This window comes from Girardinichthys multiradiatus, chromosome 10, assembly GCF_021462225.1.
Source record: "Girardinichthys multiradiatus isolate DD_20200921_A chromosome 10, DD_fGirMul_XY1, whole genome shotgun sequence".
Taxonomy (NCBI): domain Eukaryota; kingdom Metazoa; phylum Chordata; class Actinopteri; order Cyprinodontiformes; family Goodeidae; genus Girardinichthys; species Girardinichthys multiradiatus.
In genome coordinates, this window is record NC_061803.1 from 15,460,575 (window position 1) to 15,485,987 (window position 25,413).

General features: G+C 37.1%; 3 protein-coding genes across 4 annotated transcripts; 1 reads left to right on the forward strand and 2 right to left on the reverse strand.

Annotated features, from left to right (window-relative positions):
• Positions 1-753: 753 nt before the first annotated feature.
• Positions 754-6,686, reverse strand: LOC124875408 (receptor activity-modifying protein 3-like). 2 transcript variants are annotated; one of them, XM_047377551.1, is made up of 6 exons: positions 6,575-6,683; positions 6,371-6,403; positions 4,947-4,988; positions 4,652-4,762; positions 4,243-4,396; positions 754-1,801 (listed from the first exon to the last, which is right to left on the reverse strand). In XM_047377551.1, exons 1-6 carry the CDS (start codon positions 6,609-6,611, stop codon positions 1,564-1,566), a joined length of 615 nt encoding a protein of 204 aa, XP_047233507.1. In that variant the 5' UTR covers positions 6,612-6,683; the 3' UTR covers positions 754-1,563. The 2 variants fall into 2 exon arrangements, with proteins under 2 accessions (XP_047233507.1, XP_047233509.1); XM_047377553.1 differs by lacking the exon at positions 4,947-4,988 and having other exon boundaries at positions 6,575-6,686.
• A 3,178-nt stretch (positions 6,687-9,864) lies between these two features.
• LOC124874630 (G2/M phase-specific E3 ubiquitin-protein ligase-like) lies at positions 9,865-11,633 on the reverse strand. The gene is made up of 4 exons (XM_047376065.1): positions 11,361-11,633; positions 10,865-11,175; positions 10,559-10,737; positions 9,865-10,362 (listed from the first exon to the last, which is right to left on the reverse strand). The coding sequence occupies exons 2-4, from the start codon at positions 11,091-11,093 to the stop codon at positions 10,186-10,188; spliced, it is 585 nt and encodes a 194-aa protein (XP_047232021.1). The 5' UTR covers positions 11,094-11,175; positions 11,361-11,633; the 3' UTR covers positions 9,865-10,185.
• An 8,890-nt stretch (positions 11,634-20,523) lies between these two features.
• On the forward strand, positions 20,524-25,413 carry ccr10 (chemokine (C-C motif) receptor 10). Its single transcript, XM_047377906.1, has 2 exons — positions 20,524-20,605; positions 23,769-25,413. Exons 1-2 carry the CDS (start codon positions 20,581-20,583, stop codon positions 24,938-24,940), a joined length of 1,197 nt encoding a protein of 398 aa, XP_047233862.1. The 5' UTR covers positions 20,524-20,580; the 3' UTR covers positions 24,941-25,413.

Consider the following 25,413-nt stretch of genomic DNA (forward strand, 5'->3'; position numbering starts at 1 on the left):
TTTATTACCAACAACATAAACACCATAACAAAAAAACCCAAAAAAGACTGATGTTGGTCAGCTATGTATTGCTGATCGCTCGGCGACATTTAGCACCATTTAGTGACCAGAAACGCTTTTTATGGGCAGTGCTGCTCTGGGAGGTGTAGGTGTGAAAACTGAGGTTAGTTGTACATGACCCTCTTTAAGTTAATAAAAGGTTTTGCTTTAACAGTTTCAGAGTTCTCACATTTTATCAGTTGCCTCTTCTGTTACCAGCAAGAATTTAATTTAATTATTTACACAACGACACAATTCACACATTTCAGCAAAAAACAAAGGAATTGTATCTTATGTTATTATTAAATAGCATAAGCCCATATGAATTTGCATTTTTTGAATTTTATTTTCAAAGATCTCATGCAGGACTTCATTGCACTGTTGTTTACCAAGGCTGAATTAGAATTTGCAGTCGTCAGTGTGTGACTGTAGTGTTTCTGGTTAAGAGAGGATATAATGGACAGAGCTCTGTGAGATGTTCAAAGCTTGTAATATTTTTTATAACCTATTCCTAAACCTAAACATCTCCTCAACTTTTTCCCTGACCTGTATGCTGTGTTGCTTGGTCTTCATGATGCTGTTTGTTCATTGATGTTCCCTAACAAACATCGGAGACCTTCATCTAAGACCTCTGATCTTCACTGATCTGACTGTAGATATTTCTGTGCCTTTCTAAAGGATTTAGAATAAAAACACACACACATAGCGCCACAATAAACAACACACACAAAATTTTATTATAAAATAAAATTAAAACGTAATTTTATTTTGAATAGCCGGAAATTGTCAGAGCCGGTATAATTTATAATATTTACAATGTATATACATGGGAACCTTTTATAAATGTCTGCCACTGAATGATGCCTTTTTCAGATATTCTTTCCACAATAATAATAATTTGTCATAAAGTGGGTAAGGAGTAATTCTAATTCAATATAATTTTATTAATTATGTTAACAGAAATTGAGATAGGCCGCAATGTTCGTATGAACCTTTAATAGTCGCTCTAAAACTTAGCAGCATTCAGTCTTTTTGGCACATGTGCTCTCTCTAGAGGTGGGCAGAGAAAATGTCAGTATTATCAAAGGCAAGTTTGACAAACGTGGTAATTTCAGGTTTTAATTTTGAAAATAACATCAAAAAACATATAATTTTTAAATCATTCAACTGTTTTCAGATATTACTTGTATGTTTACATAAATGAGTGTTTTTTATTGTTTTAATTCAATTGCCTTGAGTGTGGTTCAGGAACTTTATCGGGACTATCATTTAAAAGCTAAATTTCTATGTGTTAATCATAAACTCTCCTGGTTTTATCTAAAACATGACTTTTGACATTAAGTAAGCTTTGCTCTTCACATGTAATAACTTCCCACATCTATACAATTTTACACTCACTTTTGTGAGTATTTTGTGAATATTAATCCATATATAAAATAAAGCAAATAATCTTCTCTTTAATGCTTTGGCAGCTAAAATATTCCAAGCTGAGGCTGATCTTTTGGAAAATGGGCCAGTCTGCTCTTAACTTTTCCAGAGCACCAGACAAACCATGACAGGGATGAGGCTGACTGGGATGATGGTGAGTGCCACCACCAGGCTGGTAGGGGCATCTTGAAACTGATCTTCCGCTTTCTCCATGCAGTTCTGGAAGTAGGTGGAGTGGATGTAGAGGAAGAAGTCTTGAATGTCAGGATTTGGAAAATAGCAGCCGGTATACTCGGTCACTAACTCCAAACATTGCGTCAAATCATTGTAGGGTCTGCAGCAGGTAAAAAGAAATTAATACATGATGGATATTTTATGACAAACGAAAAAAATATATAGATAAATTATCTGCGTCTGTGGTGTGTGGATAAATAAAAATGACAGTGCACTCCAAAAACCAAAATAAAAAGCTATTGCTATGGAAAACCTGTAAAAAAAGGTTCCAAATGTTACATTTTCCAGTTTATGGCTGAACTTAATGGCATAATTAAAATGCCATAATTAAATGTATATATTTTACATATATATTTCACTGGTGTTTTAGGACCCTTTAAAATAAAACCTCTCATATAGCAGCATAAAAAATATAATAAAGTAAAAATATTTAGTTATGTTTGCTGGGGCTGGATGATGGCACAGTTGGTGGTACTGTTGCCTTGCAGCAAGAAGATCCTGGGATTAAATACCGGCCTTGTGTACTCTGACTGGCTGGCTGGCTGGCTGGATGGAGGGATGGATGGATGGATGGAGGGATGGACGGACGGACGGACGAATCCAAAAAGCTTTTTATTTTAACGCTAAAAGAGGCATTTCTAACTTCCCCACAAGCATTAAATTATTGTAACAGTGCAACTGTAACCGTAACTAAAACTGTTGTGGTTAAGCTATTTCCTGATGGCACATAAAGAGAGCAGGTGATTGGAACTAGGGGGTAAAGGAGGAAACCAGTTATTCAGCAGGATGAATGAAATGATTTCTAAAAATGATGTTAGAATGAATCTGTTACAATTTGCATGCCTGATAGAAAATTGTGTTGGGGCCATCCATTTTGGTTGCACATTTTGACATGTGCAGCTCAACAGACGTCGCAGCTCTGACGTCACTGGGAGCATAAACCGGCTGAGATGCAGAGTTTCGTGGCCATTTCCCGCCGATCTCACAGGACAGCGCAACGGAGGCGCATATCTGGAGAGACAAAAGCTCACAGGCGAACTTTTGCTCCACAAGTCCATTCCCAGAAGAGCTTGAAAGCTGGAAATCTGTCTGATACGAGAAGATCAGGAGATTTATTTGCCGATCGAAGACCACATCGACACCCGGCGCAGGTGGAAACCCACAAGGGTTCTATGTCCAAGGAGATGAGTTTTCCTCCTTGTGTAATGCAGTCGACTAACGGTTCATCTTTTCCCCTCCTGGACGGATGAGAAATTATCGTTTTTTCTTTAATTTGATCACGGACGCTTGGTCCCCCTCCCCTCATTTTTCTTCAGACCTGATCCCTCCTAAACCGGTGGAGAGCAGAAATTCACGTCAAAGTAATTTCGTTCTTTTCATATTAAACCGGATAGGTGCATTTAGAGGTCTGGGCAGGATGAGGCATAGTTAAGGTGATTTAGAATCACCACTAGTTAATCTAAGGTATTAACTTGTTGCATGCAATACCGATTGAATTATGTTATGCTGAGCTGAGTTTTGAGTTGGTGCGCAAGCGCTGTTGAATCGGGGCGTGTTCATGTTTTGTCCGGCTGATCTCAAATCAGCCAGGAGTTAGAAGTTGGACTTTTAAACGTTTTTCATTCAAAGCAACTGCAGTCTGGGCCTCGTCTGACCACTCTTTGTTCCAGTTTTATTGCTGGAGATTTTCCACTGAGTTCCCGCCTCAGAGTTTATGACCCTTTGTTAAGATTTGGGGCGTTCAGCTGGTTGTGGCTAAAGGGGCGTGGCCCCACCGTTTTATCAGGTGATCGCTGCGATCAAGACATCAGCACAACAGGAGGACATCTCTTTCCATTTAACCCAAATTACACATTTTGTCCATAAAACTACTGGTTTGATCTTCATAGACACTAAATGCGCATATATGTTTTTCTTTTATTATTATTGTTAGGTAGTCATTTTTATTCCTTTTGTGTAGAACGGTGCTTGTTAGTTAGGTGAAGGTTTTTGGACCAGAATAATGGGATTATCAGGATTATTTGGCTTCAATAAATCTTCATATATATAATCAAGAGAAGCATTTGTGTTTATTTCGTGCAAGAGTGATTTATCTGTCAAAACAAGGTTGACGTTCCCCCACCTTCGGTGAAGCAGTTGAATAAACTGACAGTTGGTGGTTTTGGTTAATAATTTGTAATTATTAAAGAGCTTTGAGTCTATAATCACAACACCAGACGAAATCTCTGATTTCTATTCATAAGTGATGATAAGAAATTAATTTGTTTTCAAATTATGATTTTAAATGATAATTTTTGATGAATATTAATTAATCATTAATCATAATTCTTACAATTGTGTGGTTAGGGCACTAAAACTGGTTGTGACCCCAGGGGCCCACATCTTTCTAAATCCCTTCCTGCCTCATGCCCTTTCTAGACATGCCAACTCTTTGCAAATAAAATAATTTAAATTCCCATCTCTGGTCTCACCAAACTGGGTTGGCCTAATTTTTTTCTTTCCTAATTTCTTTTTCTTTAGAGATACATTCAAAATAAATACCTGATGATGCTTTTAAGGACACACCATTCATCTGCGTGGATATTATGCATTTCTGCATGAAAAGGTTCACCACAGTGCACATGACTGAGATTTATCAGAAGATCCTGGTGGCAGTGTTGGTGTAGAAATTCATTCTTCTGGTCCTGGAAGTTTTCTACAGGACAATAAAAAGGATATTAGAGAAATACTCCAGCTTAACTAATAGGCACAGGATAATTTAAAGTGACACTCAGACTCAAATTGCATCACAGGATGAGTGTTTTGCTGGATAAATTGGTAGATTTCCTGTGTTTCTTTGAAAGGTCAAGCTCATTGACCTTTGCTTCTTTATTTTAGTGTTTTCTTTTAAGTGAGACCAGCTTGTCCTTAATAAGCAGTTTACTATATGAAATGTATATTTTTCACTCACCATTATCCTCTGAGATAACTAAAAATGTGTTGTTCTTTTCCAGGTCATTTTCAATTGCTTTAAACTCGTCTTTGTAGAAACTCGTTGTCTCATTTTTTGGTTTTTCTGTACCTGCAAGAAAGAATGTAAACATTTGGTCTTGCTAAAACAAAATAGAGGATTTAGAGGGCAGTCAATGCTTTTAGTGTAGATTTTTTTCTACGCTTTCTTTCTATTCCTGGCTTAGCTTTAAAACATACCTCTTTAAGCTGACTGTATTTCTTAGATATTAAAGTGATTTGTTTTACTTATTTACCTTTTCTGTCAAATGTCTTTTTTGGGGTTCTGATGAGTAAACCTTCAGAGAAAGAATTTTTGTTCAGTGACCTTTCTGGGAATTAAACGCACCAATTGGAGAGGGAGTGTTATGGTTTGCAAGATATTGGACCCCAAGATGCAGATGAGCAGGCATCGTGATGGTAAGTGAAAAAAGGTTTAATTACAAAAACTCACACTCAGCAGGAGGCAGGAACAAAACAAACGGGCAGGCAAGACAGGCATGGCATGATCAAAAAGACAAGACTTGGTTAGAGAACAAGACATGAGCATGAAAATGAGAAATGTTTCCACGCCGGCTAACTGAACAGGTGTGTATAAATGGAGCATGGTACAGGTGTAGCAAGGAGACAGATTAACTTGGACAGGTGAACCGAATAAACTTAATTGACAGTCAGAACAAAACGTGGCTGCGGCAAAAACAGAGACTCGAATATACAAACAAAACTTGACAAAACATGAACAAGATGACAAAACAAAAGCATGAACCAGGAAAATAACGGAAGCATGATTCAAAATCTAAGAAGAATAATAACAAAAGAACGAGTCAAAACCTTAACTGTGAAAAACATAAGAAAAAACCAGAAACCAAAACCCAAACAACCCCAAATCATAACAGGGAGAGGTTTCCGTTCTGTAATAGTTGGCACAGTTTGTGAAGTTATCAAAGATAACAATGTACTCAGGAGCTCTAAGTAATTGAGAACAAAGAGCAATTTTAATTAGAAGGGTCTAAACAAATTTAATTTCCTTATGCTATTTTTGCAATCCTCAATTCTCTTGCATTAAAATAATGTTTAAACTGTGATCTGATTCAGCAAATTAGAGCTGCAATGATTAGATAACTAGACTATTAAATATCAAGCAAAAGTATGAAAATATAGACTAATTCTAAGAATATTTCTTACCTATAATAGAATAATTACATTAGGAACCATATGTAAAAGGATGATTCCGTCTGAAAGTCAATATTCATTTTTAGACAAAATACCAAACCATACTATTAATATCTATAAAACAAAACTATGCCTGAATGCCCTGATTTACATACATTGTCAACAGTTGATTAGAAACAGAATGTCTTAATATCCAACCAGCATATTTGAAATCTGTTTGCTTTATTCTGACTAAAGGTAAAGAAAGTTGAGTTGATTCACAGGTATCACTAAGGTCTGTAGCTACTTTGTGTCTGACCATATAATGTTTATGAGACATGAAATGGATAGACTAATCAAGAAAACAAGTGTTCAACAGAAATTAAATCATTCTGATGAGATGTCAAATTAAAAAAAGTAATAATAAACATAAATTCACGTTAGTTTTTGAGCATTTTGTAACCTAAAGCATAGCAAGAACCTTACTATTACCATATGTGAAAACACTGAAGAGATTTGTTGAGTTCACCTGTGATGTTGGCTGGTTGTGAGACGACAACACCTGCAAATGAACAAGTTAAATAATTAACATTAAACATACGACTGTGTTTTCCTTTATCAGCTAAAAAAGGTAAAGAAACAGGTAAAAAAACAGACTACTATCATAAACAGCTAATTAAACAAAAAACATCAGTTTATACGATCATAACCTATATTTAAATTATACGCTTACAGAGGATGACAGCCGGTAAGAGAAGGTAGGAGACCATGGTGGTCCGAGATGATCAAAGCAGGGATCTCAGAGGTCGATCTGTGACCTAAGGACGCTCTGAGGCTAAATGCCTCAGTCCTTTGGTGTATTTGAAAAACAGCCCAGCCCACTTTATCTTAGCTCTGCTCACTGCTTATGTGCACAAGTATGGTAAGCCTTGTTTTTGGAAAAATACTAATAAAATAGATGAGACTAAAGGGTAACGAAATGATATTGAGATTGGTAGCTTCTTTTAGGCACCTTGAATGAAAAGAGCAAACAGAACCAAAACAACATGACGACTTATTTAAATTAATGAAAATGTTCTCTGAATTACAGCTGCCTATCTGGCAACTCAAATAGTTTTCTATGTAACCCTAAAGTTATAACGACAATACTAACTAATTTAATGAAAAATGAAAGACCTAAATATATTTAGGAAATTTGCGGACATATGAAAAACCAAATACATTTTAATTATTAGTGTCGTCTGAGGAGTGTCCATAGAAATCTCATCTCCATTTCCTTTCTGCCTGTAGTTATAATGGAAAGGTTTTATTTTCAAGACAAAAAAGCCAAATTAATGCTCTTTTGTTAACTGTTGTCCAATCAGTGTTTTGTTTACATATGTTTTTGTAAAATTCAGCAGCTACTGTCTAAAACTGTGCAAAATGCACAGATTTTAGAATAAGCTTACTCTGATGTTTCTAAATTATGACTAGAAAATAAGGTCTATAGTGAAAAACTTAACTTATATATAACTTATTTCCGATAATTAATTAAATTAGTTATTATTCCTTTCCTTTTGTTGGCAACCAGCAGTCATTTCTTCCTAATGGTTAGATTGACTTTGGGAAATTACAGCTTTTTCTGAATGTCAAGCAGACACAGCATGTTGTACTGCCAATGCCCTGCAGCCTTGTTTTGTTGCTTTTAAACCAGTTAATTGAACAAAGATCCCTTTAGATTTGCAGTGAAAGCGATTCTAAATTTGAAAACCCTCCTACTCACCTTAAAATATAATCTCAATAGATAAAAATGGAATGCAATATCATAGAACATACTCTAGATCATTTACAACACAAGGTTTATAGCCATGTACAGAAAACAAGACTGAGCGCTGCTTTGTTTTTCTGTCCAGTAGATCAAAGAGTGCTTATATAAACAGATGATGTTCCTTGACATCATTTTCTTGGGACTATCTTGCTGTTTTTGGTAATAAAAGCAAACAAGGCAACCATTTCCTGTTACTTTTAAAAGGGTTGCTGAAACTGCCCCTAATGAGTTTCCTTTTTCATTTCAAGGGAGTAAAATTAAGACAGCTCTCAAACCCGGAACTGGTTTACAATGAATAAAACACAAGTCTGTGTTGCATAAAACACAGACTCTTTGTGGAAAGCTGTAATGTAACATGTATGAGGCAAATATCATTGCAGGTTCTTAACAGCTAATTTATGTAAAAGATGTACACTGAGTTAAAGTTGTTTTCTAAAAGTGTGCATTTTCCTCACGCTGCCACTTGCTAGAACTATAAAAACAACAGCTTCCTGTGTTTTGCGGGTTTTAATGCACAGCATGTCAAAGCTTATTGTAAAGACCTTTGTTTTCACTTCAGCCCGTGAGACAGGAAACTGCTCTCTGCCATTCAATGGTTCGCTGCTTGTTGAGAGATGTTTACAGACAAGGAGAGTGTTGACAGGAGTATCCTGGCTACAATCTGATATTTTACTATTAGTGTTAGTTCCTGCAGTTGTAAAACCTGGTAATGAAACACCAAAACTTATTAGTGGATGAAACCTTTGTAACACTTAGGTGGTTGATGGCTAACCTTTGACCTTTTAATTCATGTATAAAACAGGTTCCAGCAAATATCGCATGTTTTTTCTTAATTCACATTATTTATGTATCAAATTGCTACTTTTGGAAAAGTCTAAGGATTGAGATGCAAAGAATAAAGTTTTTGTTTGCAGCCATTGCTCTTTTAACACAAATTTCTCTTTTAAAATGTATTTCAGGGTTTTTGCATTTTGACTCAGGATGTAACATGCTTCAAAACTCAAGTTATAAATACAAACAAAAATCCCCATGCACAACATGTTAATAAGGCTGCACATTAATGAAGAATATAAAAATTTTGTAAAAGATTTCACCTTTAATGTGAGCTTTCGGTTGGAGAGACCTTCATCAGAGCATACAAAGAACAACAATGAACAGACAAGTTAAAAACAGATCAGTCATACCCTGATCAGTGACATTATGCAGTACACCTGTGTACAATCATTTGATTAGAGCAAAGCATTCTGGGAGTTGTAGTTTTGTAGTTTTTAGTTCTGCTCAAGCCATGTTTTGGCCTGTCAATTAACTTTATCCGGTTCACCTGCTCCAAGCTAATCTGTCTCCTTGCTCCACCTGGTTCACACTCCATATATACACACCTGTTCAGTTATTCATCGTGGAAACATTTTCAAATCATGCACAAGTCTTGTTTTCAAATCATGCACAAGTCTTGTTGTCAAATCATGCACAAGTCTTGTTTTCAAATCATGCACAAGTCTTGTTTTCAAATCATGCACAAGTCTTGTTTTCAGATCATGCTCATGTCTTGTTTTCAGATCATGCTCATGTCTTGTTTTCAGATCATGCTCAAGTCTTGTATTCAAATCATGCTCATGTCTTGTTTTCAGATCATGCTCATGTCTTGTTTTCAGATCATGCTCATGTCTTGTTTTCAGATCATGCTCAAGTCTTGTTTTCAGATCATGCTCATGTCTTGTTTTCAGATCATGCTCAAGTCTTGTTTTCAAATCACGCACAAGTCTTGTTTTCAGATCATGCTCAAGTCTTGTTTTCAAATCATGCTCATGTCTTGTTTTCAAATCATGCTCAAGTCTTGTTTTCAGATCATGCTCAAGTCTTGTTTTCAAATCACGCACAAGTCTTGTTTTCAGATCATGCTCAAGTCTTGTATTCAAATCATGCTCATGTCTTGTTTTCAGATCATGCTCATGTCTTGTTTTCAGATCATGCTCATGTCTTGTTTTCAGATCATGCTCAAGTCTTGTTTTCAAATCACGCACAAGTCTTGTTTTCAGATCATGCTCAAGTCTTGTTTTCAAATCATGCTCATGTCTTGTTTTCAGATCATGCTCAAGTCTTGTTTTCAAATCACGCACAAGTCTTGTTTTCAGATCATGCTCAAGTCTTGTTTTCAAATCATGCTCATGTCTTGTTTTCAAATCATGCTCAAGTCTTGTTTTCAAATCATGCTCATGTCTTGTTTTCAAATCATGCTCATGTCTTGTTTTCAGATTTGCTGTTTCCCCTTTGGCAAAGTAATTTAAAGGAAATACAAAGTGTAGCAGAATATATAAATTAGAAACCTACACAGAACATTCATATCATAACGTTCCTGCATGAAGCAGAACATATAAAATGTAAACATGTAAAATCTCTCTTTGAAGTCATTACAAGAGTGTTTACCAAAGAAAAGCTCTTACTTATGTTCAATTGCATACATTTAAATGGGCCATCTCATTTTCCCACTTTGACATAAAACATAATATTTAAGATCAAATATAAAATTTCGTTTTTGTTTACTGCTCCAAAGCTTTCTGTGTCCTTCCTTCGACATATGCCCTTAGAGCTTGTTGTGTAAAGTACTCCTTTTCATCCAGACTTCGGAGACCCGCAGAACAGCCAAGAAGACAAAGAGAACCTGAAGCCTCCATTATGGCATCCCGTGCTTCTGCCAGAGTTTCTGCAGTTATTACCTGTGTAACAGCAAATGGGGAAATAATAAACATACACTTAATTAGAGCCATTCAAGGAAGCTTATTTGGATGACCAAATGTGATATTTGTGAGCAATTTCAGTTCCAATATGTCATGACCCCACAGCTTATAGACTTTTTTTCAATACCCTCCTGGTCTCATACTCAATTTACCCAAATATAACAGTATTACCTACCCTTTGCAGTTGCTCCTGCAGTTCTCTGTCATCCACTTCTTCAAGAGTGACTGGGGGTGTTGGACGACTGGCTATGCTGTGGTATAATCGCCGGGAAAAAAATAAGGGCTTGATTCCTCCATGGACAAGGGCCACACTTATCATTTGTCCCAGATTCCTGTAGTCGCCATTATCTACACCTAAAAAATTTAAGTGAAACCACCAAACACATGGACACAAGAAAACAGTTTATCAGAATTGACATCACAGTGCCAAAAATGTTAAAAACAAGCAAGTGACTTCAAATTATATGATAGTGTGGCATACTCCGAGACACCAAGGACCGATTCTTGTTGTAGTCGGGGCCATTAAAAAAAGAGCTGTCTTTTATTTCTGTGATTAGCAGGCGAAGGAACTCCCTAGTTGGCCCCCCGTCATCCACAGCTCCCTCTGTTACCCCGGCAGTGTCGACAAAGGTAACATTGAGCCTATGCCAAGGAGAAAATCTTTGTCTATCGAATGCTCTAAAAGCACTTTCAAGAACAGAGTCCCTCATCACATTGACATAGTTAGACCGAGGAGGTGTCCCTTCATCCACCAGACTGGTAAGACTTTGCAGTATTGCAGCAGCATCCAGCCTGCAATGGAACCAACATTTAACCATCATTATAATTGTGCTCAAATTTGATCAAAGTTGTACTTGTGACTTTTGCAAGTGTGACATCTTGTATAGACTCCATACCCCTGTAACATGTCTAAATTAAGGACTATGAGTAGCTGAAATGTATAGAGGGTGTGAGATTTACATCAAATTTCCACTTACTCATTTTCAATTTCTGCAGTGGACTGCGTGTCGATGTTGCTGATATTTGGTATCAAAATGGGGGACCTATGAAAAACAAACAATAAGGAACGGTATAACAAACTATAAGGTGACTTATCTTATGGTTGTCCCCTTGATATCTACAAATGAGGGCTGGACTTCATGTGACCTTCTCTAAATTTTGTAATTGTAGCCGTCCAGCTGTGCGATGTTTCAACACTTTTTCAACAACATGCTGTTGTCTACAAAGGAGCTTATTGGCAAAAATCACATGGTTTGATCATGAATGGAACAATAATTGTCCTGGTTTAAAAACAATGTATTTAAACAGTCCTCCTGTGGGAATATTTTTTACTGTAAAACAACCATGATCAAACAGCAACTTGCAAGATCTGTAGGCTGCTAGACACAATGGGGTTAAAAAATAAAAGTCCCACCTAAAGTAGCTTTACTAAATAAAAGTATCAAAAATAAAATACCATTATTAAATAGAGTAATCTTGAAATAAATTGTAAAATCTTAAATGCATAAATCTGGAAGCAAGTAAATACCTGACAAAGTAAAAAAAGATTATTTCTATTATATATTTTGTTTTATTTCATGGGGACATTTATTTATTGGATGGAGTATTTATGAATAATTATAATAGTGTTTCTTTTCATTTTGAATTAATGAGCTCTCCATATATAATGACTACCCCCATCTGTTTAGTTTTTTTTTTCTGGGGGGAGAGGGGGGGGGGGGAGGGCTAACATAGGCATCTATCTAACATGTACATCTAACATAAGCATCTAACATATACACTTAACATGTACATCTAACATAAGCATCTAACATATACACTTAGCATAGACATCAGCACCTAACATAAGCACCTCACATACACAGCATACATAGACATAAGCACCTCACATACACAGCATACATAGACATAAGCACAGCACATAAACATATACATAGACACAGAAGCACAGCACATAAACATATACATAGACACATAAACATATACATAGACAAATATACATATTTTTGGCACTAATGGAACCCCATAGGGGCTTGATTACTGGACAAAATGTCTGTGTAAAATAAGAGTGTAAAAACTGGACATTGCGCAGACCTAGCATTAAACACCACAAACAACCTTTGATCTTGCTTTCTTATTCATATATAGTTTAAAAGAAAAACATTGCATTTTTTTCCCCCACTTTTAAACAGTTTTCTAATTAGGCAAATTAAGGTAAATTCAAGGTTTGGACTCTTATACTGGAATTTGAGGCTATTAAATGCCCACCTCTTTGCTATCTGAAGACTCACAGATAAGAATCAGAATCAGAATCAGAATCAGAAAAGCTTTATTGCCAAGTACGTTTTTGGACATACAAGGAATTTGTTTTGGCGTAGTCGGTGCAATACAATACAAATTAAACAGTACAAACATATCTACAATATAATATAAATATAAGTGCACAGTTTTAAGTGAGTGAGAGTAAATATAGAGCAGTATAAGATGCAAGAGCAATACAACAGTGCAGGTGATCATTGTGCAAGTAAAGCAGTGCAAGTAAGCAGGAGTCCAAGCTGAGCGTTAATGTAACGCATAGAGTTACAGGTTACAGGTGTCCTGTCAGCAAAAAAAGGGGGGGTGTGGGGGAAAGGGAGAGTGTCAGTGTGGTTTCCGGGCTTTGTTAACCAGGCTGGTGGCAGATGGGAAAAAAAGTGAAACTAAATGGTTATAAATGATCCCTCTAGTGGTAAAAATAAGCAGCTGCAAGCCAAAAATTGAATTTGAAATAAATTTGCTTACTGATATGAAACTTTTTTTTGCTATTTGTTTCTGGCCAGAGGCCTGCTGCTCTCACAGTTTCACACCTTCTGCCTTTCCTGTTTCACAGTTGCACAGATCGATGCTTGTAAAGCGTGGCTTTTTTTTCAAGGGTGCAAAATTAGAAAAAAAAAAAAAAAAAACCTGCCTGTTCTTTCAGCGGGAACATTTAATGCTTTTTCTTCACTGTTGATGATGAAAAAAAGGCTAGTTTAATAAAGAAGACCTTTACTAAGACCAGTTTGTGTAAATATGGGGCATCTTTATTCACAAAACTCAATGTAAAAGCAGTTAAAAACACAGGAAATATGTTTTTTTTTCTTTAATATCAATCCATAGAATTCAACTATAAACAGAAAGTTCAGTAAATTATAAGATGTGCGGCCTTTTTGAATCATGTTGTAGCTGTTTAAGTTTCTCACTTAACAGGAAAAAAACAGTATCATACTTAAATCGGCTACCAGATGCCCTCGTTGGTCAGTCAAACAACATATGTTTGAAATCATTTCCAAGCAGTTAAGAGCAGTTCTTAAATTTAAAAACAAACAGCTGTCGTTCAGTATTGTTTCTTTATGTGCTCATACGCACAGCAATACCTCATAAGCTGAGGCTGTCTTTTAAAAGCAAGTTATTGCCACTATTATGTGTTAAAATAGTGTTTTCTTTTTAGAGACGTCTTTGGAAATGCGTGTTTTGAATTACACGTGATTCACTGCTTTTGATTTCCTTCCTATTTTCAGGCATCAGCAAAAATGGATATTCAACTTTATCTAAAACCACGGTTGAAATGTGACCATCATATATTTATATTATTAGTTCAACATCTGCAGTTCAAGCTAAACATCATAAAAGCTAAATAACGTTTTTTAGCATGGCAATGCAACATGCACAGAATATGATTTTGCGAAGTAGAAAAATAATGCAAAAAATGTAAAAAAAAAAAAAAAACATCGGAATGAATTTACTCAGAAACTTGTTTTTTTCAGAAATGCGAAGCTCAACGTGAAGACTTGGGGAACTGCCTGTTAAGATGAAAATATGAGAGACTTTCAGTTAAAGTCACTTTTTGTCGGTTTTAGTCAGAAAGAAAAATCAAGATTCAGCTGTTATTTACTAATTTAAAGTACAGAGGGCTGACTCTAAGGCTGTAAACAAACAAGACACTTTAGAAAGTTACTAACATTGTGAAAATATACAGGTCCTTCTCAAAATATTAGCATATTGTGATAAATGTTCATTATTTTTCATAATGTAATGATGAAAATTTAACATTCATATATTTTAGATTCATTGCACACTAACTGAAATATGTCAGGTCTTTTATTGTCTTAAAACGGATGATTTTGGCATACAGCTCATGAAAACCCAAAATTCCTATCTCACAAAATTAGCATATTATTAAAAGGGTCTCTAAACGAGCTATGAACCTAATCATCTGAATCAACGAGTTAACTCTAAACACCTGCAAAAGATTCCTGAGGCCTTTAAAACTCCCAGCCTGGTTCATCACTCAAAACCCCAATCATGGGTAAGACTGCCGACCTGACTGCTGTCCAGAAGGCCACTATTGACACCCTCAAGCAAGAGGGTAAGACACAGAAAGAAATTTCTGAACGAATAGGCTGTTCCCAGAGTGCTGTATCAAGGCACCTCAGTGGGAAGTCTGTGGGAAGGAAAAAGTGTGGCTGAAAACGCTGCACAACGAGAAGAGGTGACCGGACCCTGAGGAAGATTGTGGAGAAGGGCTGATTCCAGACCTTGGGGGACCTGCGGAAGCAGTGGACTGAGTCTGGAGTAGAAACATCCAGAGCCACCGTGCACAGGCGTGTGCAGGAAATGGGCTACAGGTGCCGCATTCCCCAGGTCAAGCCACTTTTGAACCAGAAACAGCAGCAGAAGCACCTGACCTGGGCTACAGAGAAGCAGCACTGGACTGTTGCTCAGTGGTCCAAAGTACTTTTTTCGGATGAAAGCAAATTCTGCATGTCATTCGGAAATCAAGGTGCCAGAGTCTGGAGGAAGACTGGGGAGAAGGAAATGCCAAAATGCCAGAAGTCCAGTGTCAAGTACCCACAGTCAGTGATGGTCTGGGGTGCCGTGTCAGCTGCTGGTGTTGGTCCACTGTGTTTTATCAAGGGCAGGGTCAATGCAGCTAGCTATCAGGAGATTTTGGAGCACTTCATGCTTCCATCTGCTGAAAAGCTTTATGGAGATGAAGATTTCATTTTTCAGCACGACCTGGTACCTGCTCACAGTGCCAAAACCACTGGTAAATGGTTTACTGACCATGGTATCACTGTGCTCAATTGGCCTGCCAACTCTCCTGACCTGAACCCCATAGAGAATCTGTGAGATATTGTGAAGAGAACGTTGAGAGACTCAAGACCCAACACTCTGGATGAGCTAAAGGCCGCTATCGAAGCATCCTGGGCCTCCATAAGACCTCAGCAGTGCCACAGGCTGATTGCCTCCATGCCACGCCGCATTGAAGCAGTCATTTCTGCCAAAGGATTCCCGACCAAGTATTGAGTGCATAACTGTACATGATTATTTGAAGGTTGACGTTTTTTGTATTAAAAACACTTTTCTTTTATTGGTCGGATGAAATATGCTAATTTTGTGAGATAGGAATTTTGGGTTTTCATGAGCTGTATGTCAAAATCATCTGTATTAAGACAATAAAAGACCTGAAATATTTCAGTTAGTGTGCAATGAATCTAAAATATATGAATGTTACATTTTCATCATGACATTATGGAAAATAATGAGCTTTATCACAATATGCTAATATTGTGAGAAGGACCTGTATATAAAAAAGGTTTGGCAGATTAAACATTTTAAACTTTTTATCTGCAACTTGACTACTCATTTAAAATTATGGACAACAAAACAGAAATCAAGACCCAGAATTAGGTGATTATAGTATAATTGAAATAATTATTTTAATTTAAACTATTATTTGTATGATTACTTTTTTTTTTTTGCAATATTTGATTATGATAGTTTAAACTTGAGCTCTTAGCTCAAGTTTAAACTATCTTAGGTAGGGCAACTATATTAAAAAGATTGCAGCATGTTTCTTGATTAAGTTAGCAGTTCTTGTAAATTCCAAGTCCATCAAAGAACAGACAACAGAACCAGTTTTTTAGTATTTATGCATTTAATGAACATAAAAATACCCTGATTTTTGAGCATTCAACTGGTTAAAAAAATTGGCTGATTTCGATCACCTAACTTATCAGTAGTCTCATTAACACATAAATCTAATGAGTATGTTGCTTACAATGGTGTTATTAAATCAGCTACATTTAAGAAAGTGGATAGAGGTTATTTTTTACACGTATTTTAACTGAGATCATTGTTCACTGAAATTCAAACAAATAAATGCATCATGAATTCCTAAAGAGTTTTGGTGTAAACACTGATGCACATTTTAATACCAGCATATACATTTAATGTATAAATAATTCACAAATTTACAGTAATCACCTGCAGATGTGCTTAGATGTTAAAAATAAAGAAGTAAAAAAATACTTCCTTTGCAATTCAAAAAATGTATTTCAGTATAAAAAAAACACTTGTTAAAAACACAGCAAGGGCAACACTTCAGCAAAGTATAGCAATAGATATTTTTTGGCAGATGATTTCACAATGCCACATTGTGATTCAAGTATTATGTTTCTATGGGTGTAATTTACAGTGCTTCATGAGTTCTTGCTTGGTGTTGGTGACAGTTGAGCCCAAGTTGTGTGCATAGGTTGAAGACCAGGTCACCAGTTTCACACAAGTTTAATTTAACCACACATACAAACAAAGTACAGAGGAGGGGATAAAATCAGATAACCACAATGTGGATCAAGGATTGTCAACATCTGAGCGCAGCTGTCAACATGCCAAAGTTCCCATGAGCAAGCGATGCAAAGCAGCTCACTGTGCATTTTTTCTCATGGTCTGAAACCCAGTCAATGTGGTCTGGTGTTTCTCATTGCTGCCGTCTCTGCTTCAGCTAGGTTATTTGGTTTGCACCAAATCACATGCTGTAAATATATTGTAAATTTATACGTTATTTCATCTGGTGCAAAAACCTGACTACAACCCAACAATGCTAAGATGGCATTTTGGGTCTCTGACTTAATGGTTTTGGAGAAATTTTAAGTAGTTGAACAATCTCTTTTTTACCACTTTTGTTAGTACCTATTGAGCTTATTTGGCATATGATGATGTTTAAAGTTGAATCTAATCTAAACTAATGATTGCAAAATAGGAAACTGAATAAGTTTTAATTTCTCACCCGTGGTTGCTTTCATGAAAAAACCTCGTTTAGATTTTATAATATGAACAACAGCTTCAACTATTCACTGCACGATTACAGCAATGAAAATGGTTGAATCATAAAATCTTGTCCTGTGATCTGATGAAAACGAGGAACACAGTGCTCTGCAAAATTTATGTCCATACGTTTTGAACATTTCTGTATTTTAGAAAGCAATTGCATTAATTAAGGGCTGTTGCTAAGTTTTAACAAAAAGAAGAAACACCAAGTGGATTGGAAACATGCATTATGCCCCCATCACCCTCTGTGACTCCACAATTGACACTGTGGAATCTTTCCGCTTCCTGGGAACCATCATCTCCCAGGATCTCAAGTGAGAGCCAAACATCAGCTCCCTCATCAAGAAAGCCCAGCAGAGGATGTTCTTCCTGCGGCAGCTGAAGAAATTCAACCTGCCAAAGACTATGATGGTGCACTTCTACACAGCCATCATTGAGTCCATCCTCACCTCCTCCATCACCATCTGGTACGCCGCTGCTACAGCCAAGGATAAGGGCAGGCTGCAGCGTGTCATTCGGTCTGCTGAGAAGGTGATTGGCTGCAGTCTACTGTCGCTCCAGGAACTGTACACCTCCAGGACCCTGAAGCGGGCAGGGAAGATTCTGGCTGATCCCTCCCACCCTGGTCACAGACTCTTTGAGACTCTCCCCTCTGGCAGGAGGCTGCGGTCCATCCGGACCAAAACCTCACGCCACAAGAACAGTTTTTTCCCATCTGCCACCAGCCTTGTTAACAAAGCCCGGAAACCACCCTAACACTCTCCCTTTCCCCCACACCCCCCCTTTTTTGCTGACAGGACACTTGTAACCTGTAACTCTATGCGTTACATTAACGCTCAGCATGGACTCCTGCTTTACTTGCACTGCCATACTTGCACAATGATCACCTGCACTGTTGTATTGCTCTTGCATCTTATACTGCTCTATATTTACTCTCACTCACTTAAAACTGTGCACAAATATTTATATTATATTGTAGATATGTTTATACTGTTTAATTTGTATTGTATTGCACCGACTACACCAAAACAAATTCCTTGTATGTCCAAACACGTACTTGGCAATAAAGCTTTTCTGATTCTGATTCTGATTCTGATGTAGAGCCTGGCTCGCTGTGTGGAAGTAGGTGAAGAGAACTCGGTATTTATCATATATGCAGTCCTGTGCAAAGGTTTTCATACCCTTTGACTTGTTCACGTTACATAGATTCTCAATTGAAGTTGGGTCTGATCTTTAACTGGACCATAATAATATGCCAGTGTGCTTTCATCTTAATGAATCCATTGTAACTCTGGCTCTATGCTAAGAATCCTACTCCTGCTGTAATGTGAACTTCCATGACAGTTTTACGTCATTTGCAGCCACCAGTGCGTTTCCTGTCAGCATTGCACTGTATTTAGCTCAATGCATCTTGGTACCATCTCTTGCTAGTCATCTCTGCTGACAAAAACATCCTCACATCATAGTAGTCCCACTACCATATTATCCTGTTCGGAGGCATTTTGCATGGATGACAAAACGTTTCCTGCTGAATTTCATCTGATCAGAGCACCTTATTCCGCATGTTTGCTATGTAACCTGCATTGCTTGAGGCAAAATGCAAGGAGGAGATTTAGCTGTAAAAACACTTAGACAACTTAGAGAACAATGTATCCTTTTACTTACACTTTATACTTTGAGTGGCTGATGAAATTGGAAAGAACTAGGTATTACTTCATGCCTCCAAATCAAGTCAACCAGAAAGCCTGTGTGATGAGAATTGTACTCTGTAACCATGCTGTAGGGTCTTCTAGGTGTCTGTGCAGACGTTAGCGTGCAACTTAGATTTTTGTGTCTGTTTTAGCTGCACGGTCGGCAGTGATAATAATATACCCAGTCAGAGGATGGCGCCATTGTTTTTCCAGTGTGGATAGTTTATCTCTCAGGAGCAACAAGGAGATCAAAAATGCATTGATATTTCTGTAAGAAAAATAATAGGAATAGGAGCGTAAGCTTGTCTGTGAGGTCCAAGCAGCTTGCGTACACCGAGAGGTAATAGAGTTAACTCCCTAACGATCACAACCTCAGAAGAAGTGAAAGAAAGGTTATGAACTAGCTGTTGTCCAAGTTAGCAGTCACACCCAGTGTGGTTGCACCTTTTGTCCGCCAGCTGAACCTACTGCATGAACAAACTATTAAACTTTCTATATGCCATGCTTTCCCAAGCTCAGTCTCTGTGTGAAGTCTCTACAGAGTGGACTGTGGTTTTGCTCTGACTTCTCACTCAGAGGCAAAAGATGGTTAACCATGGTATAAAGTTGTTGCATTGTGAGAGCATCTTTAAGTTTGATAACATAAAAATATGGTGAGAAAACATTTGTTAAATGTTCTATTTTAAACCAAATGAGTTCAATGTGGCAAATAGAAACACATGAAATCAAAAATATAAATATGACACACAAATGACTAAAATAACTAAATGTTTTTTATAGAGACACATTTTGTGTTTGCAGTTTTGAAATCTGAATTTGAGTGAATTGATGATTATTGAGATATTATGTTAAAGATGACTAAAAAACAACCATAGGACCACAAAAGAAACAAAGAAGAGGCTGTGGACAGGTTTAATGCCAGTCAGTGGTCACATCCAGATATGGTTTTGCAGGTTTTAACTTTAAATTCTTCCTCAACTTTTCAGATTTAATTCTGGGATTGCTGAGTAAAGATAAATGTACAAGAAAGTTTGACTTGACATTACCATTCCAAAAACTAAACATTATTTTGCGCCCAAGAGGAAGTTTACGGAACATTTGTAGTTTAAGTATGAAAGGGAATAACAGTAACCAGCAAAATCACTCTGAGGCTCACAGATACAACCTCCCATCAACAAAGAAGGCAGAAGTCTGCACGTTAGCATCTTTTGTGACTGGTGTTAAAGAATTGGGCATGGCAGGGGTATAGCAAGGTCAACAAAACACAGAGCTGGTTTCATTGGGTCGTGGTAGCTGAGGTTAAGCCCACAGCCTTGTTTTTAAGAGTGCCAGCTCCACAAAGCTCTTGTGCAGGTACAGAAAGTTGATCTGGGACATGTTCAACACCTCAAACATCACAGGTAAGTTCATTTTTTGGAAGTGAGAGTTTTGATTTATCTTTTCCATATTAGTAAAATTATGTTTTATATGAAGGGAAATATTTATAGCTAGCAAAAGTGAATGTTTGAGTTAGTTTATACCTTTCTACCATCATGAAGCTTTGTAAAATCGCTTTTGTGGCAAAGCTGTTGTATCTGTATTTGCACATGTACTGTATACAGTATTCACTATAACAGTGTAAAATTGATTTTGTTTCCCCCAAATTAATGTAATGTATGTTCTACAATTAATGCAGCCATGTAAAAGGTTAATCCCCAGCAGCTGAATTAAATAATACATTTACTGGTTTGAATGGTTTTAATACTATAAATCCACTTAGCTGAAACTTTCAGGCTGCCGTGTTGTGGTTGATCATAAATCTGAGCCCACACATGACTCATTTATGTGATTTAAGCTTTATTTGTCAGCTGTCTGAGCTCGGAAAATTTAGAAATTGTTAACATTATCAAATGAAATAAATGATGTTCCCATTTGTGGTTGGTTCATAATAATAATAAAAAAAGTTGTGTGTTTACAATTTAGAAGGAATTCTAAGAAAGGGATATTTTTTATTGAAATGAAGTTACAACAGCCAAAACATGCAAAAAGCCTGAAATCAAGGAAGTTGCGGTGGGGTTCCTAAACAGAAGCAACATGACACACTTGTTACACGCAGCCGCCAGAAATGACTGAAATATTGTACATAACGGCTGCCTACTCAAACTGAGCAACATTGTATACACAGTGGGGCATTATCTCACTTTCAGCCTTATTATAAAGGTCCTAGGTTTTCCTGATATAGGTACGCTATGTTGAGTATTTTACTGTAAAGGGTGTAACATCAAGCCACTAAATAAAGGACCCATCTGCAATGCAGAAACTGTTCAAAATTAATAACAGTTAAAAATCCAGACAAAAGAGTCATTGTTTTTTTTACCTGAAATTTCTAAAGCCACAGTTTTCAACTGTAAAACATTTAATCCTTTTTACCTTATTTTACCTTTAGCTTTGTACTTTTAAAAAATGAAATAGAATTATCGGCAATAATATTAAATATACTACAATTTTAAAAGGTTCTAAATTTTTTCAATTCTGTTAACTTAACAAATTGTAATGTTTAATTTGAATCGATGGTTCATTTGGAAAGTTGGAAGACATTGAGATAATTTAATAGTTCTTTCAACAAATAATATTTGTAATCAAGATTAATCACAGACCTGATTCACTAGCTATAGTCTTACACCTTTAGAGCAGCAACCTTTAATGTTTATTTTATGCTATTTATTTAGTTTTTATGTGCAGAAGTCAGAAAAAACAATTTTACTAGTCTTGGTAGTAGAATTAGCACTAACTGAGAATTATAGTAAAATCTGGAAATCATCAAAGGCAGAATGAAGAGATTGGTGACTCAGAGCAGAAGAGGAAGGAGATTCAGTGGCATGCAACAAACAGTGTTATCACAGAAATAAAGAAACAAAAATTAAATGAAGCCATCTTTTGTTTGTAAATTTCAATTTGCCGAGCATGAATAGGTGGAACTCCCTCATAAGTTGTAGGAGCGTTAGAGTCGGAGTTCAGACTGGACAGCAAAACTGTTATTTTGTGCTATTAGTTTACTTTTAGTGTTAGAACAGCATATTTTGAATATTATAAGTGCTGCAAAATTGATTTAGGGATTTATTTTTATAGCAGTATGTTTTCTTCATCGTATCTCTTTGAATTGTGGACGTGACAAAAACACAGTTTGTGTTTGATGGTTTTGGAAAACATATGATTCAGATTCATGTTCTCTTTTAGACTTTTTCTATTTTTATTGGCCTCCTGGCCTGTAGAAAAATGTAATTTTATTCCTTTATCGGTTATCTCAATTATAACGCAACCTTCTGTAACCTATCTTTTCTACTCATTTCCCTTTATGGAAGCAGAACATTGCGTGCGCTAAATGCATTTAAATGTAACTTTTAACTTTTTTCTGATAATGTAGATAATAAACCTTACAAAATAATTCCTAGTAAATGTTAAATGTTAAATAAACAGACACAAATCGATCGAAAATATATGTTCCTCTTACCTTCAGAAAATCTCCATAACACAGCCTGGATCTCTAAGTAACAAAATTTATATTTACAAGTGAAGAGCACAATTTAACAGTGTGGTAGGAGAGTGGCATTGTGAAACATGAAATGAAAAAAGGTGATTGTGAAAACTGCCTATAAAGGCTCTTAGCACGCGACAGTGACTGATCTGTCGACCGTCTAGCTACCCACGATTTAACCCTGTGCCAACGACCTGATGCCAGTGTCACACAACGTGCTTCAGAATGACTAAAATATCTCAACTGCTTACTCAAACTGAAGAGCAGAGGCACAGCTCTCTGACTTATAACCTGTTTGTACCAGTTCATATTTCCTGGTGTTTTGACGTAGGGGGCAGAACTCTGCTCAAAATGAAACCAGGCTTCGTGTAAATCAAATGTTTCATGCTTTTGAACAATAATAAGTCCTCACGCAAACTGGTCGCAGCGTGGCATTTTGCACAAACCTGAAATGACTCATAACATTCACTATGGGCATACCAAGAAGCTAATAGTTTCATGCGCAGTCTGCCCTGGGGTTTAGCTCAGTTTTACTACTTGAAAAAATAGACTTAAGTTTTGAATAAATTTATTTGTTTGAGTTGTCTTTGACTACATGTAGATTTTAAACTTTAAATATATTATAAAAATATCAGAGGCTGCAGTGTGGTTACTATAGAATGGAGGGTTTTCTAAGTTTACCTACTTATATTTGCATTACAAAAAAAATCTTGAGTTTATAGTCAAATGTCTTTATAAAAAGTGAGAGTGTTATCCAGATAATTGTTACTGCAGATGTTTCTGCAAGCATGTAAACCTGCACGGCAAGGTTGATGTAAGCTGAGGTTGAGGCTCTTATGTTACAGTATTACTAACATTTGCCAAACAATCCCAGTTAACTGTATTATTTTTATATATTATATATTTTAAGATAGAAACATTAGCCCCATCTGTTGGGTTCATTGGAGTTTCGGGTAATGGAAATGATTGTGTTTTAGTCACCAGAATTTTTGTTGTTTCCTTATTTTCATTGTATGAGGAATTTACACATTATTTCTGTTTCCCCACAGTGACAATGGTTGACGACCACCATTGTGACTCTGTCAACATCTCTGAATACGATGACTGTTTGGCCTCAAATCTCAGTAATAGTTCATTTTATTATGATGACCCCACCAGTCACTCAACTGACTGGTGTGGACCTAGTGATCTACAGCAGCACATAATCAAAATGTTTCAGACATGCGCTTTTTGTCTGATATTCTTACTGGGAGTTTTGGGAAACTGTCTAGTGATCACCACCTTTGCTCTCTACCGCCGCCTCCGGCTTCGATCCATGACCGATGTCTTTCTGTTCCACCTAGCACTGGCTGATCTCCTCCTGCTCCTCACGCTCCCTTTGCAGGCTATCGATACTCACAAGGGTTGGATTTTCCCTGTTGGCCTCTGCAAGGCTATGCGTGCATGCTATGCCATCAACACATATAGCGGGCTGCTGCTGCTTGCCTGCATCAGCGTTGACCGCTACATGGTTGTGGCACGAGCCCAAGAGATGCTACGGCTGCGCAGTCGGATGATGGCGGCAGGGAAGGTTGCTGCTGTAGTTGTCTGGATTGTTGCCTTTCTCCTAAGCCTGCCTGAAATCCTTTTATCTGGGGTTTCAGAGTCTGGCGAGAAAGCATACTGCGGCATGAAAACAAGTGGTGATGTAAAGATGGCCACCAATGGAGCCATCATTGCGGTCGGGTGTTTATCCCTCTTCATCATGATGTTGAGCTATACCTCGATAGGTGTGATTCTGTGGGAAGGCCACGTGCATCGCCGTGGGAAGCAGTGGCATCATCAGCGTACCTTGAAGTTAATGGTTGCTCTGGTGCTGGTTTTCCTGGTCTTCCAGCTGCCGTACACAGTGGTGCTGTCTCGCAAAATAGCAGGGCAGTACTGCGGTCTGATGATGGAGTACATCACCTGCACCCTGGCATACACACGTTGTTGCCTCAACCCCATCCTGTATGCAATGGTTGGCATACGTTTTCGTAAAGACGTAATCCAGCTCCTGCATAATTCCGGCTGTCCATGTGGATTACATCTGAGGCTGCACAGTATCCACTCCACATCCATCTCTGCCTCCTCTCCTGCTCTCACAGTACTCTCAGTTTGCTCCCCAACATCACCTGATTGCAGTTACTCCAGCAGCAATAGATGGACATCTCTCAAGTTTCAGTTTCCAGCAAGCAAATAAACTCAAAGTGGAAGATATGTGACTTTACTTTGAATACGTCAGTTATAATGAATGAACATAAAAATCGGCTAGAGCTTCACCCAAGTTGCGCAAACAAATGAACCCAGAAGAAAGTAGATCTTGTCAATTTCTTTAAACTCCCTTCCTCTGTGTCAAAGAACTTCTTGTAAGACGAATGTTCTCATAAAATGCTGAATACTGCTAAAACAATAAATTATTTATACCTTTATACCACTTGCATATTAAGCTCTAACTAAGATATGAAGTCTGTTCAACTTTTAGTTCTCTTGTAAAGACCCACAAGATATTCAAGGCCCTTTGAGATTTGTCAAACCCATAATTATTTGCATTTTCTTTTGCTTTACTTTACGTTTTTGTAACTTATTACCCAATACGTACCATATATTTTGATCTACAGTGCTTGTTTTGTTCTTATATTAAATACCTTTAATTGTCTTATTGTTAAAAGGCAA